Here is a 12,422-nt window from a genome sequence, read left to right as displayed (position 1 = left end):
ATTAAAATGTTCATAGTGTTTTCCTCATCAAATGTATTTAACATGGTATAGTTTGTTACTTTTTATAAATATAACTAATTGTTGTTTCATTTTTGGCCTCTTTGTGCCGATTTCCTGGAAGCTCCTCGACTCTTTTTGCTTCCACGTGTCAGCTGCTGTTTGCCATCATTGCCAGTCCCTCGAGTTTCCTCTCCTCATACTCAGCTGCCTCCACTTCTCTCACTGTACTTCAGTGTATTTATAACGCTTGACTTTCATGCGTCCAGGTCCAATTTGTCACTGTTCCTGTGTAATTATTTCCTGCTTGCATGCTTACCTGCATTACAAGCATCGTTGGCCATTTGGGTGATTTGGATTCACAAAGTTTGCACGTTCTCAATTTGAAAACTTGGATTTTTATATATATATATATATATAGTCCCCAGAATATCGCTGAGATTCTTTTGTCATATGTAGGTTTTGTATTTCCCTTGAATTTATGGATGCAATTTAAAGAGTTCCATGCTTCTGTTAATCTTATCTTCGGATCATATTGTTGCAGTGAGATGGAAAAGCCATATGACTCCGAGGTCAAGCTCAAGGGGAGCAAGGAGAGCGCCTCGCCTGGACCCACCATTGTGGCCAGAGGACAGTGGTCCAACAAAATGGAGTTCCTCCTTGCAGTTGCCGGACAAATCATCGGACTTGGAAATGTGTGGCGGTTTCCTTACCTGTGCTACAAGAATGGAGGCGGTGAGTTGGAATCAATCAATTTACATTTCATTATTGGGAGGCTTCTGTCTGTTGCGAATGTACCATTTGTGTTGTATTGAATATAAATAACGTATGCCTGTTTTTTTTTTTCCACAGGGGTGTTCTTTATCCCTTATGTGCTCTTCCTCTTTACATGCGGCATCCCTCTTTTTCTGCTGGAGACAGCTCTCGGCCAGTACAATAAACAGGGCGCTATTACCTGCTGGAAGCAAATCTGTCCCCTCTTTGGAGGTAAATATTCACTCTCAAGCCACAGTATTTTGTACAGCTGCATAAATAACGCCCAATATGAAAGCTGTGAGGAAAGTATTATTATTGTACAGTAATTTCTGGACTATAAGGCGCACCTGACTATAAGACGCGCTAGCTAAATTTGGGGAATGCTTGAGTTTGTTACACATATAAGCCGCACCCTGTAAGCACTGTAAGCTGCAGGTGTTTCCGCACCGGTATATAAGGGTTCCCGCTACTTTCTTTTCCATAATGAGGGTGCAAATTGTCTCGGTCTCATTCTGTCTCTTCTACTGTATTTTGGCTCACTTGGTTTGTTTAGCGCTGCCTGACGCTTTTGCGCTTCCTTTATTGTGCGCCCCCTTGTGATCTGATGGATAAGCCGCACCTTTGTATTAGCCGCAGGGTCGAATGCAAGTGAAAAAAGTAGCGGCTTATAGTCCAGAAATTACTGTAGTTGTCTTCCTGCATTGTATGGCCAGCAGTTTTCCTTGAAGAAGTCAGCCATAAACATTTCTTGACAATAGTATGTTATATGTGACCCCACGAGTGTAAACATGACATTCTGATTAATATTACATTTGTGGAATAAGAGTTGTGAAGCAAAACAGAAGATGACATCACAGTTGCTCAGGCAGCAACCAATCACAGCTCACCTGTTTTCTGATGCTTAGCTGTGATTGGTTGTTACCTGAGACCTGAACAACTGTGATGTCATCTTCAGTCGACAGCATGTGGCAAAATAGCCGCCTTCTGATATTGATAAAAAAAACTGCTGGATTTTGCTGCTTATATTCCACTAATGCAATATTAAACAAAATACCGTATTTTGACTCGTGGGGCTGCATTGAACATATTATTGTCACAAAAAAAATTGAGGGGATGGACTTCCTCTTTAAACATTCATTCAGATGTAATCCCTTTACTACTCACAGCAATTCTATTTGTATGGTTTCCAACATGTTGTGATGTCAATTCCTTTCTTCCTTTGATATTTTGTCAGAGCAAAATTCTAATGCAATTTTGTTGGGCAGTGCAATTTCTAATTGATACCTGTGAAGCCAATTGTATGTGTTTATGTGTGTCATTGAAAGAAAAAAAAATCCTGCGATTTGCAAATTATTTACAGAACGAGAGCAGTAACCATCTGCTATATTTTCTTTACGCCCAAAACAAGCATTTCACAAGTGAACCGATGCCTAAAGTGTTGTCTTTGAAGTGGAGCATTGTCACACTTGCACTCCACATATTGCACGTCAGTGAGATCTGAGCTGGCCAATCGGCATAGATGCTCTACCTTCTCACTCGGTGGGCTTATTGGTTGTTTGCACCTTTCATTTCCAAGGCTTTAGCTGGAATTCACAAATGTTGAATTTATTGATTTATTTCATACTGACATTCAATGAGGTAGTAAGTAATGCAGTAATCCAGTCTTCATGTCGTTTGACCTTTGATGTTAGGTTGCACCGTTGCACTAGTTAAAAATGGCCTCCTGTAAGATGTTGCAGGTTGTCATGCAGACAGAAAAACGTTCTCTATATACAGTAAATAGTGAAATCATGATGTGCAGGTTTCTACTCTCACCCTCACCAATTTTGAAATGTAAATGTATCTGTATATAGTTTCTACCATCTTTGTGGAATGTTCCATAGCAGGAATTGTCATTTTACCTATTTCTTAGTTTATTTTTATTTTTTTTTATTTTTTTTTATTGGTGGTGGCATGGCTCAGGCAGTAGAGTGATGATCATCACCCAACCCAAAGGTTGTGGGTTTGACCCCAAGCACTTGTGACCAAACCAAAGTGTCCTTGAGCAAGATACTGAACCCTCAGTTGCTCCCGATTCTGCATCATCAGTGGGTTTATGAGTAGTGCTTGGAGTGCCTTAAAGATGGAAAGGCGCTACACAAGTGAAAGCCTAAGCGCTATTATACAGTATGATGCCGTGATTTGGGGGGTTTAATTTCAATTTGAAATATCAATATTTTCCTCTCTTTTTCCCCAATCTCTTAGGAATGGGTTATGGAAGTCAGGTGGTAGTTTTATACTCCAGCATCTATTACATCATCATATTGGCGTGGGCATTCTTGTACCTCTTCTCTTCCTTCAGCTCTGAGCTTCCGTGGGCAAGCTGCAGAAACAGCTGGAACACAGGTATGCAATATATATATATATATATATATATATATATATATATATATATATATATATATATATATATATATATATATATATATATATATATATATATATATATATATATATATATATATATATATATATATATATATATATATATATATATATAAAATAGATCTCCAATTAGCTTCTTTTTATTTTTTATTCAACATCACCATAAAGTGCCTTTGAGACTTGCCCAGTTCACACAATAAAAGCTGAGATTTTCCATTCAACCTCAAAATCATTATATTAAGCAGATATGCTGTTAGCATTGCATATTGGTCAAGCTCCCCCAACATACTTGAGGCCCCTAGAAAGTTTTCTGATTTTCACTCCAGATCAATTCCCATGAAGGACACCAAAGACACTTTATAGTGCTATTAACCCGTTTATGAAAATGTGTGAATCTTATTATAAAATGTTTAAATGCATTTTATCCCTTAGAGACCCTTGGCCCCCTCTAAAGTAAATAAATGCAACTGGCCAATTTATGAGTAAATATAGTACCTGGTAGCAGCTCTTGTGCGCACAGCTTACATGAATATACTGTACTTTGAGTCTGCTGTCTGTCTTTGCAACAGAGACGTGTGTGGAGTTCAGTCAAAGACGTGTTCTCAACTGGACTGTAGCAGAAAACGCAACATCGCCTGCGAGGGAGTTTTGGGAGTAGGTCAATCAAATGTTTAATGAAAAGAACAAGAAGAAGCTAGGAACGTGCCTGATGTTCATGTAAATGCCATCCACAGGAGAAGAGTACTGAACGTAACGGGAAGTGTCCAAGAGTTGGGTGGTTTGCGATGGGAGTTGGTTCTGTGTCTACTTTTGTCTTGGATCATCTGTTACTTCTGCGTGTGGAAGGGAGTGAAGTCCACGGGAAAGGTAAATGTCTTTAACATGTTAGCTTGTTTGTTTCGAACATAATCTACAGTGTGTATGTATGTCTCTGTCTGCCAGCCAGCCAGCGGAGAATATTGCATCAGAACTCAATCTTGTGATTATTTTCACTTTCATCATGCGTTTTCATCATGTGATCGTCTGGTTTTCCTTCCCCGCTGGCAAATATTGCTGCATCGAAGGGGGTGTACAAATATTTGTAAACGAGTCACTGTAAGTCAATAGTTACTTGTCACAGGGAAAAATCTGGTTTTGTGTTTTTGTTGACTGGGATAACGTTCAGCACAAAAAAACTTCCACTCTTCAGAAATATGAATTCCCGCTTTGTCCGACAGGTTGTGTACTTCACGGCCACATTTCCGTACTTGATGTTGGCCGTGCTGCTTGTCCGTGGGGTGACACTACCCGGGGCCATAGATGGCATCAAATTTTACCTCTACCCGGAACCATCTCGCCTCGCTGATCCGCAGGTATGAGCTTCTGAACCCATTTAACTTCATGTGACGGGAAACATCAAGACTGTCAGTAACCAATAATGACAAAGCTATAAGTGAATTTTGAATTAGTTGACCCTGTGCCAGGGTTCGAGGTTTGCATGGTGGAGTGTGGACGACCCAAGTGTAGGGAAGCAGAGAGGCAAGAATTTATTTTCCCCAAAATAAATTAGAGGTAAACAAGATACTTGGAAAATTCAAAATACTAAATCAACCAAAGTCCAACAAATCAAAGTAACAAAGAAACAAAACATTCACCATTGCAGGGAAAATATGAAGACCAAAGACAGGATATTGTCAAGTTACACTTTAGTACAAGTTTCACAAACACCAACACAAGATCGCACCATCATCGATATGAACTTTATAATGATAAACTTCAACCAGAAGTGTTTCCAATAAAATATTGGCAAAACCAATTGTCATTTTTGTGTTAAGCGGAGTTGTTGGCATCTGCTGAAAGTAACATGTTGTCTACGTTACCGGTACTTTTTAAATGTAGTAATCAGTAAAGTAACTAAGTTACTTTTGAAATCAAGTAATAAGTAAAGTAATTCTGTTACTTTTAAAATCAAGTAATTAGTAAAGTAACTAAGTTACTTTTTAATTCACATACTCAGTCAAGTTAGTTACTTTTAAAATCAGGTAATCAGTGAGGTACCTTTAAATTCAAGCAATCAATAAAGTAACTAAGTTACTTTAAAAAGCAAACAATAATGTAACTAAATTAATTTTGAAAATAAAGTAATCAGGCAAGTAACTAAGTTACTTTTAAAATCAAATAATCAGTCAAATAAGTTACTTGTAAAATCAAGTATCCATACATAATCAGTAAAGTAACTAAGTTACCTTTCAGAGTAACTGTTGCAATGGTGCCTATAACAGCCTCAGGGAGTGGATTGGTGGACCATTTATGTACTATTTTTACTGCCGATGATGATTGATTGCATTGCAGTCAAACATTACGGGCAAACATGAAGCATTTTCCACTGACACCATCGTTGAATGTTTGCTTCTGATGTTCTTGTCTTGCAGGTCTGGATGGACGCTGGCACGCAAATATTTTATTCCTATGCTATTTGCATCGGCTGTTTGATGGCGCTTGGCAGTTATAACAAGTACAACAATAACTGTTACAAGTAAGTTGACATAAAAACCGTTATGTCAATGTGTGATGTACACATAAACAATCTAATGAAATCAAACATTCTACCTCATGTAGCTTTCAAATTCATTATTTTCAAAGTGTTAAGAAAACTCCACATTTTTAAGAAAAGCGTTTAAGGCCATTTGTAACAGATTTTACCTGAGGGTCAATCCCTCATACTACTGCTGCAAAGACTTTTTAAAGCCCGATACATAAACATACTCCTGTTTAAGTAAACATTGTGCAAAGCCATGGCACTGTTCTGTTTCAGGAACATACTTAGTTGTCCAAAAGGAGTAGCACACTGTATACACAACTGACCCACTTTCCAAAGTTGGCTGACTCCAGAAGCAACACAAAGCCACAGAGGAAACCAAGGAAACGGGGAAATGATAGCAATTTAGAAAGTAAAAACAGCTAAAAACAACAAACAGAGGAGCCACAGGAAAGCATAGAAAACAATACAAAAAGACCACTAACATCACTTTTACACACTCTTTTCAGGAAATTAACACAATTGCGGTTTGTTTTTACGGCCTATCAAAAGTAGTTCAGTTTGAATGGCCCTTTTGTTTCTTGGGGTGGGGGCGGGTGTTACAGAAAGCAACAAATGTTCGTTGAGGGGGAGAAAGTATCAACAAAACTAAGCAGCTCTAGCAAAAAGGAGCAAGAAGACTAATGACAAAATTGAGACACAACCTGGCATATAAGGAGCTGATTGGCTGGAAGACAGGAAGCAGGCCCGAATTAACAAGACCAGAGGAAACTTGTGACCGGGCAACAGAAATCTAAACCTAACCTAAATTAACTAAATGATTTGTGCTACCTAGTGGCTGTTTCTTCAGCTTTCTGTGCCTCCATGTGCCCCGCACCCCCAGTGCAATCAGTCCAGGGTGTACCCAGCAGCCTCTCGCCCAAAGTAAGCTAAGATTGGTTTGAGTTCAACAACACAACCTAAATTGAATATTTTTAAAAAATGGATGAATGGAGGTTTGTCAAAATTGATGATGAAAATATTCATTTTGCCTCATGTAGGTATTCCCATACTGTACTGTTATTAATCAAAAATAAAACTGTGATATTAATCTGCACACAAGTTAAACAGCCATAAATCCCACTGTGTCCCACTGGGATATAAACACTATACACAAAAACATTTAACAATATCACACACATTTTTTTAGTTCACTAAATATGACTTTAGTAGCAAAAGTGAAATGTGTTTGGTTCTTTTTAGGGATTGCGTCTACTTGTGCCTCCTGAACAGCGGGACCAGTTTTGTGGCCGGTTTTGCCATCTTTTCGGTTCTTGGATTCATGGCTTATGAGCAGAACACTGACATATCCAAAGTAGCGGAATCGGGTAGGACGTCACAAACTGCACCTGTGAGGGAATCGGCACGCGTGATGACACACACTCAAACAAAAAGGACCGTTTTCTCGCCGCAGGTCCCGGCCTGGCCTTCATCGCGTACCCTCGAGCCGTGGCCATGATGCCCTTTCCGCAGATTTGGGCCATTTTCTTTTTCATGATGATCATCCTGCTTGGATTGGACAGTGAGGTTGTGCATTTTTCTATTGTTTGGCACACATGCTAATGGTAAGATAAGAAAGACCATTGTCAGAGTACAACTATTATTATTATTATTATTATTATTATTATTATTATTATTATTATTATTATTATTATTATTATTATTCTCTTCAGGGTTTTTTTTCCCTATAATTGGTTTATAAAAATGTCTATTAATTTTTATCTGTTGATATTTTATTTAATAATTGATTAAACTAATTATTTACTATAAAATAACTATAAAATAAAAAATATTAGTAGACAGATTTCTATAATTGTATTAAATAATTAGTTAATTCATTATAATTAAATAATTATGAATGTTACAATTCATTAGGGAGCATGAATTTTACAATTTTGCACTTTCTTCAGCCTCTAAATTTTAAGATCTTATGCCTTCTCCCCAACGTTTGTGCACTCATGGCCAACAATGATGCACTCTTAAGTGGCTGTGTGAAGCCCCTGTCCACATGCTGGCTGCCACATCAGACTTTTATTTTCCCTCTTTGCTATTCTGCCTTTCTCTGCATGATGGGCGCGCACTCATGGCGGACAACGAGGCACTCTCTAAAGTGGCTTATCCAGCGAATACATTTTTGGGGGTGTAGGCATAGTATATAGATGACTCTCTAATTTCCAATCTCTGCAAAAGAAGGCGGCGCTCAAGTTTATAAATAGTGAGGGAGGGTCGATTCATGCTGAACACCAAAGTGCATCATACGGCGATGTTTTAGTCATACCAGATAAAATCAAGAAAAATACATTTGTGATAATCGAGTCCTACATAGTTCTGTCTTTGTCACTAAAGTTTAAAAAGTGAAAAGTTAGAAAAGTAATAACTTCACATTGAAATCAGCATAATGTATGAAATGTGTACAGTTCAGCGTGTAACATACGGTACATGTCTCTCCTTTCAGTTTGTAGGTCTGGAAGCTCTTGCAACCAGTATTTGTGACCTGAAACCTTCCTTCTTCCATGTTGGCCATAGACGCAAACTCCTTCTTCTCCTCATCAGTGTTTTCTGTTTCTTCGTGGGCCTCGTCATGGTCACTGAAGTAAGGCAGAATCAGAAAGAATGTTGGCTTTTCCTTGGATGTGTTCATTCTCAAGGTGCCTGTTGTCGCACACGCAGGGAGGATTGTACATCTTTCAGTTGTTCGACTACTACGCCTGCAGCGGGATGACTCTGCTTCTGTTTGCCATACTTCAGTCCGTGTGTATCGGATGGGTTTACGGTCAGTACAGTCGATTTCACATTTGAATGGCTCCCGCACTGCTCATGCAAACGTGCTCACCATCGTTTCGCCACGTGACCACAGGATCGGATCGTTTCTATGACAACATCCAGGACATGATTGGATACAGGCCTTTACCACTGATTAAACATTGCTTGAAATATGTCACCCCAGTAATCTGCATGGTAAGTAAACAGTCGGTCTGACTTGCCCGTTCTATAACAGGGAATAATAGTTTACTCTGTTGAAGATTAACTTTACTCTCATTTTACCGACCTTGATTTTAAGATAGTGGATGAAAATAGCCTGGCCACTTCTGGTAGAAAACTGTCAACAACCTCTTCTGGCAGGTTCTGAAAGTTTTGACAAGCAAAGCTTGCTATGCGGAGTAAAAAGAATGCCTCCAGATGGTATTTTCTTTTTTTAAAAAGTCAGTCACTTCTAATGAAAAAAGCTGCGACACAGAAAAATGATGAAGTAGATTACAAGGATCAGAAAATGGATGGATAGTTGACACTGAATCGACAGCTGCGATTGAAGCCAAGTACAATCTATTTTGCTTCAATCGTTTCAAGGCTGATTAATTAACAATCAATCACTTTTGACAATTCATTATTATGCCCATTCATAGTTATATTCGATCAGATTATCTTTACCTGGCTAAAGGTGAATAAATACATTAGTTGGTACGTTGAGCTGAAGGAAAAACATGCAAATGTTACTTTTCTTAACCATATATGGTTTTTTTTGGGGTGGGGAGAAATGTGTGCTTTTGTCATGTGCAGACATTATTCATGTTGAACAGGTCATGAAGTAACAGCTATGAATACATGAGCTACACTGTGGCGCCACCTGGAGGATAATAGCTGAATAAATGCTGGGACCGTTCCCCACAGCCAGTGAAGAGCAGATTTGAGCAGAGTAGTCAGGAGATATCAGGATTAGGTGATCAAAATCTTTTAGCTTGACGCAAATGCATGTGAAAGAATACCATTTAATAAAATGCTCCATATAAAAAATTTTATTATCACAGACATGTCCTGTGTTGATATGAATGTTGAATGTTCTAGACTAGAGAATATGCTAGAATCCTTGACACAAACGCAAAGTTTCATTAAAACCGATAAATGATATTAAACAAAGAAACTTATGTTTTCAAGTTTGAATGTATCCGTTGTTGCTATTAGATGCGAGCTAGCATTTGCAGTTACTTAGCCACGTGGCTAGCTGCGAGAAAGACAGGACGATGAAATGTCGTTCAGATGAATATTTATGAAAAAAGCACTTTGGTGAGGATGAAGATAAGTCACTTCTTATTCCTGTCTTGTTTTCAGGGAACTTTTATCTTTTCCTTGGTCAAATACAAACCTCTGAAGTTCAACAACACCATTGAGTATCCATGGTGGGGTTATGCTCTGGGCTGGTGGTTCACTCTGTCTTCCACACTCAATGTTCCTTTGTTTATGGTGTACAACCTGATTAAAACTCCGGGGACACTTCGTCAGGTAACATTTGGATTGGCTTTATTTTCCTTACAATCAATTTAGCCCTAAAAGGGATTTTTTTCCGTTTAAAGTATATTTGTAAACATTTGACATTGTTTCTTGTTAGCGGTTCGCCATCCTCTGCACTCCATCTGAAGATCTAGCCTCGCACAAATCGGACAAGAAAGCACTTGAACTGCACAACTTGACGCACAAAACAGACATCATGTTTTGAAAACATCGGGCACTTCCATTGATGACTGTGAGGCACAACAAACAACTTTAAATGTCTTTACAACGCCAAAGCTGACATTCACAACCCGGTTTTCTCCTTTTGGAACCACAAGCTATACCAGGTTAGAAAATAACCGATCATGGAGTCAATTCCTTGTTGTTTGTCCATTCCTATCCTCCAATATTTGATGGTTTACATAAAGGGATTTTTTTTAATATATATATATATAAAAAAAGGGAAGGTTGTAAAGTGTTTCCAAAAGCAACCCCAATGATGAACATAATATGCGGTACTTTGAACATTTTGGACTTTGAAAATTGTTTCTGTTTAGCTACTGTGGACAAGAACACAGAAAACGGCTGGGTCCAATCATCACAAATCCATTGTCAGTACTGTACAACTGAAAGTGGAATTTAAAAAAACAAAACGTTTGTGTCCTGACAAATGGACCTTTGGTGCACCTCAGCCAAGTGAGCCAACAACAGCCTTTTGCAATTTCCTTTAAAGTGCCTTAACCCTTTAAATTATAACCAAAAATATTTTCCCTGGTAGAATATGAATCTAAAAAAAGTTTCCAATATTTTACACCTTTAATTTCCACGATAAAACATGATAGGTCATTTTATTACTATTTTATTGGATTATTCCTTAAAGAAATATCTAGGATTCCACAAACTAAACTCAGCGCCAAAATATGTACCTTGCCTGATTTGATTTGATTCGCTGGATCTGCAATAAAATTCTTCTTTTGGCCATTCTCCACTCCATCACAAAAATGAGCTGAAACTCCATTTGTTCGATCTTGAACGCAAGCCTTATGGGTGTCGTATCATCATTTATGCAATCTAATGTGGTCCAAACACTGAAGGGCTCCTGTCCAGACTGGTAGCTACTGTCCAAATTTGCACAATGGTTGTCAGAGAGGACATATTTGTAACCATTAAATGGATTATATATTTTTGTAATTACGTTGTATCTTTACAAGGCTTGAGGAGTGACGGAATGATGAAACGGCGTTACGTAATTAGGATTCAAGAAAGGTGATTGTATTCCGCTACAGTTGCAGAAAAAAACAAAACATGTACCGCAATCGGACTACCTCGGTACATTTAATGTTTGGCTTATTTCCCCGGATTACAAACGAGCTACTGATAAGTCCATTTACACTTGATAACACACACTGGATCATCCGTTTTAAAAGCATTGTTATGAAGATAGGCGGCACAGCGGGCTAGTGGTTAGCATGTCTGCCTCACAGTTCAAAAAGTTCAGGGTTTGAATCATGCGTGCTCCGGCTTCTTCCTACATTTTAAAGGCATCCTTACTAAAAGCAAGACAGAAAAGACCAGACAAATATATCGAAATATAGATTTTATTGTTACTTAATTTCTTTTGTCTTTATTTGCATATTATGTTATGACTTATCCAAAAGTAACTCAAAGTAATCAAGTTACATTACTTTAATATCAAGGTACTTGGATGACATTACTGGCTAAAAAATGTTTTAACAGGTAGCTAGTAACTGTATCGGAATACATTTGTTAAGTAACACTCCCAACCCTGATTGTTACAGTATTTTTTGTGTGTTTTTAATAATATAAAATGATCTTACTGATATGCTTGGAATTTTGTAAATGTGTCATTTTTACTTGCTATCTACTTGATATGTGTGATCTTTGTATAACACTACGGTGCTGTGATATAAAAACGTATATATCAGAGGGCTGGAACAAAGTGTAGTTAATTTTATTTGGGTCAAATATTGTATGAATGGATGATGCATTTAACTGACAGCGTTACTCGTCTTCACAATGTATGACGACAAGTGATTCCTTAAATTGTATCCATTTGATTCATTTGAAATAAATGTAGCCTCTGTGAAGTGCTTGGCCATTAACATCCTGTTGTCTATTTTACCATTTGTTTTATGTATATGCATATGTAGTATGTATGTGTGTATGTTAGGGGTGTCAAAATAAGTGTGTTCATTTTCAGTTAATTTAAAGTACCTTACTTGGAAAGCCTGTTCTGGGGGAACTTCAGTTGCAGACAAATTTAATTATTCATATTTGTGGAGAGTTGTATTTTACAATTTTAAAAATGTGCAGAATTTCACAAGTTACTTCATGTTAAAGATTAGATGGCTCTTAATATGAAAAGAAAAATGCACTGAGCTGTCACCAACGTCTTGCAAAT

General features: G+C 37.9%; 1 protein-coding gene across 1 annotated transcript; it reads left to right on the top strand.

Moving 5' to 3' along the window:
• Positions 1–541: 541 nt before the first annotated feature.
• LOC147167338 (sodium- and chloride-dependent GABA transporter 2-like) lies at positions 542–12,123 on the top strand. The gene is made up of 14 exons (XM_086086000.1): positions 542–732; positions 850–984; positions 2,998–3,138; positions 3,747–3,831; positions 3,912–4,044; positions 4,395–4,529; positions 5,589–5,692; positions 6,938–7,062; positions 7,149–7,261; positions 8,190–8,327; positions 8,405–8,507; positions 8,592–8,692; positions 9,842–10,012; positions 10,119–12,123. Exons 1-14 carry the CDS (start codon positions 546–548, stop codon positions 10,224–10,226), a joined length of 1,779 nt encoding a protein of 592 aa, XP_085942126.1. The 5' UTR covers positions 542–545; the 3' UTR covers positions 10,227–12,123.
• The last annotated feature ends 299 nt before the right edge of the window (positions 12,124–12,422 follow it).

This window comes from Leptonotus elevatus, chromosome 10 (assembly GCF_054856555.1).
Source record: "Leptonotus elevatus isolate MCC_2025b chromosome 10, RoL_Lele_1.0, whole genome shotgun sequence".
NCBI classification, from domain to species: domain Eukaryota; kingdom Metazoa; phylum Chordata; class Actinopteri; order Syngnathiformes; family Syngnathidae; genus Leptonotus; species Leptonotus elevatus.
Note: the sequence above shows the minus strand (reverse complement) of the source record. Positions and strands in the feature narration are given on the sequence as shown.

Excerpts from the sequence above, each read along its gene's own strand:
- LOC147167338 (XM_086086000.1), top strand. The coding sequence starts at position 546 with ATGGAAAAGCCATATGACTCCGAGGTCAAGCTCAAGGGGAGCAAGGAG. Across the intron at positions 985-2,997 it reads AATCTGTCCCCTCTTTGGAG|GAATGGGTTATGGAAGTCAG; the intron begins GTAAATATTCAC and ends CCAATCTCTTAG. Across the intron at positions 8,508-8,591 it reads GTGTATCGGATGGGTTTACG|GATCGGATCGTTTCTATGAC; the intron begins GTCAGTACAGTC and ends ACGTGACCACAG.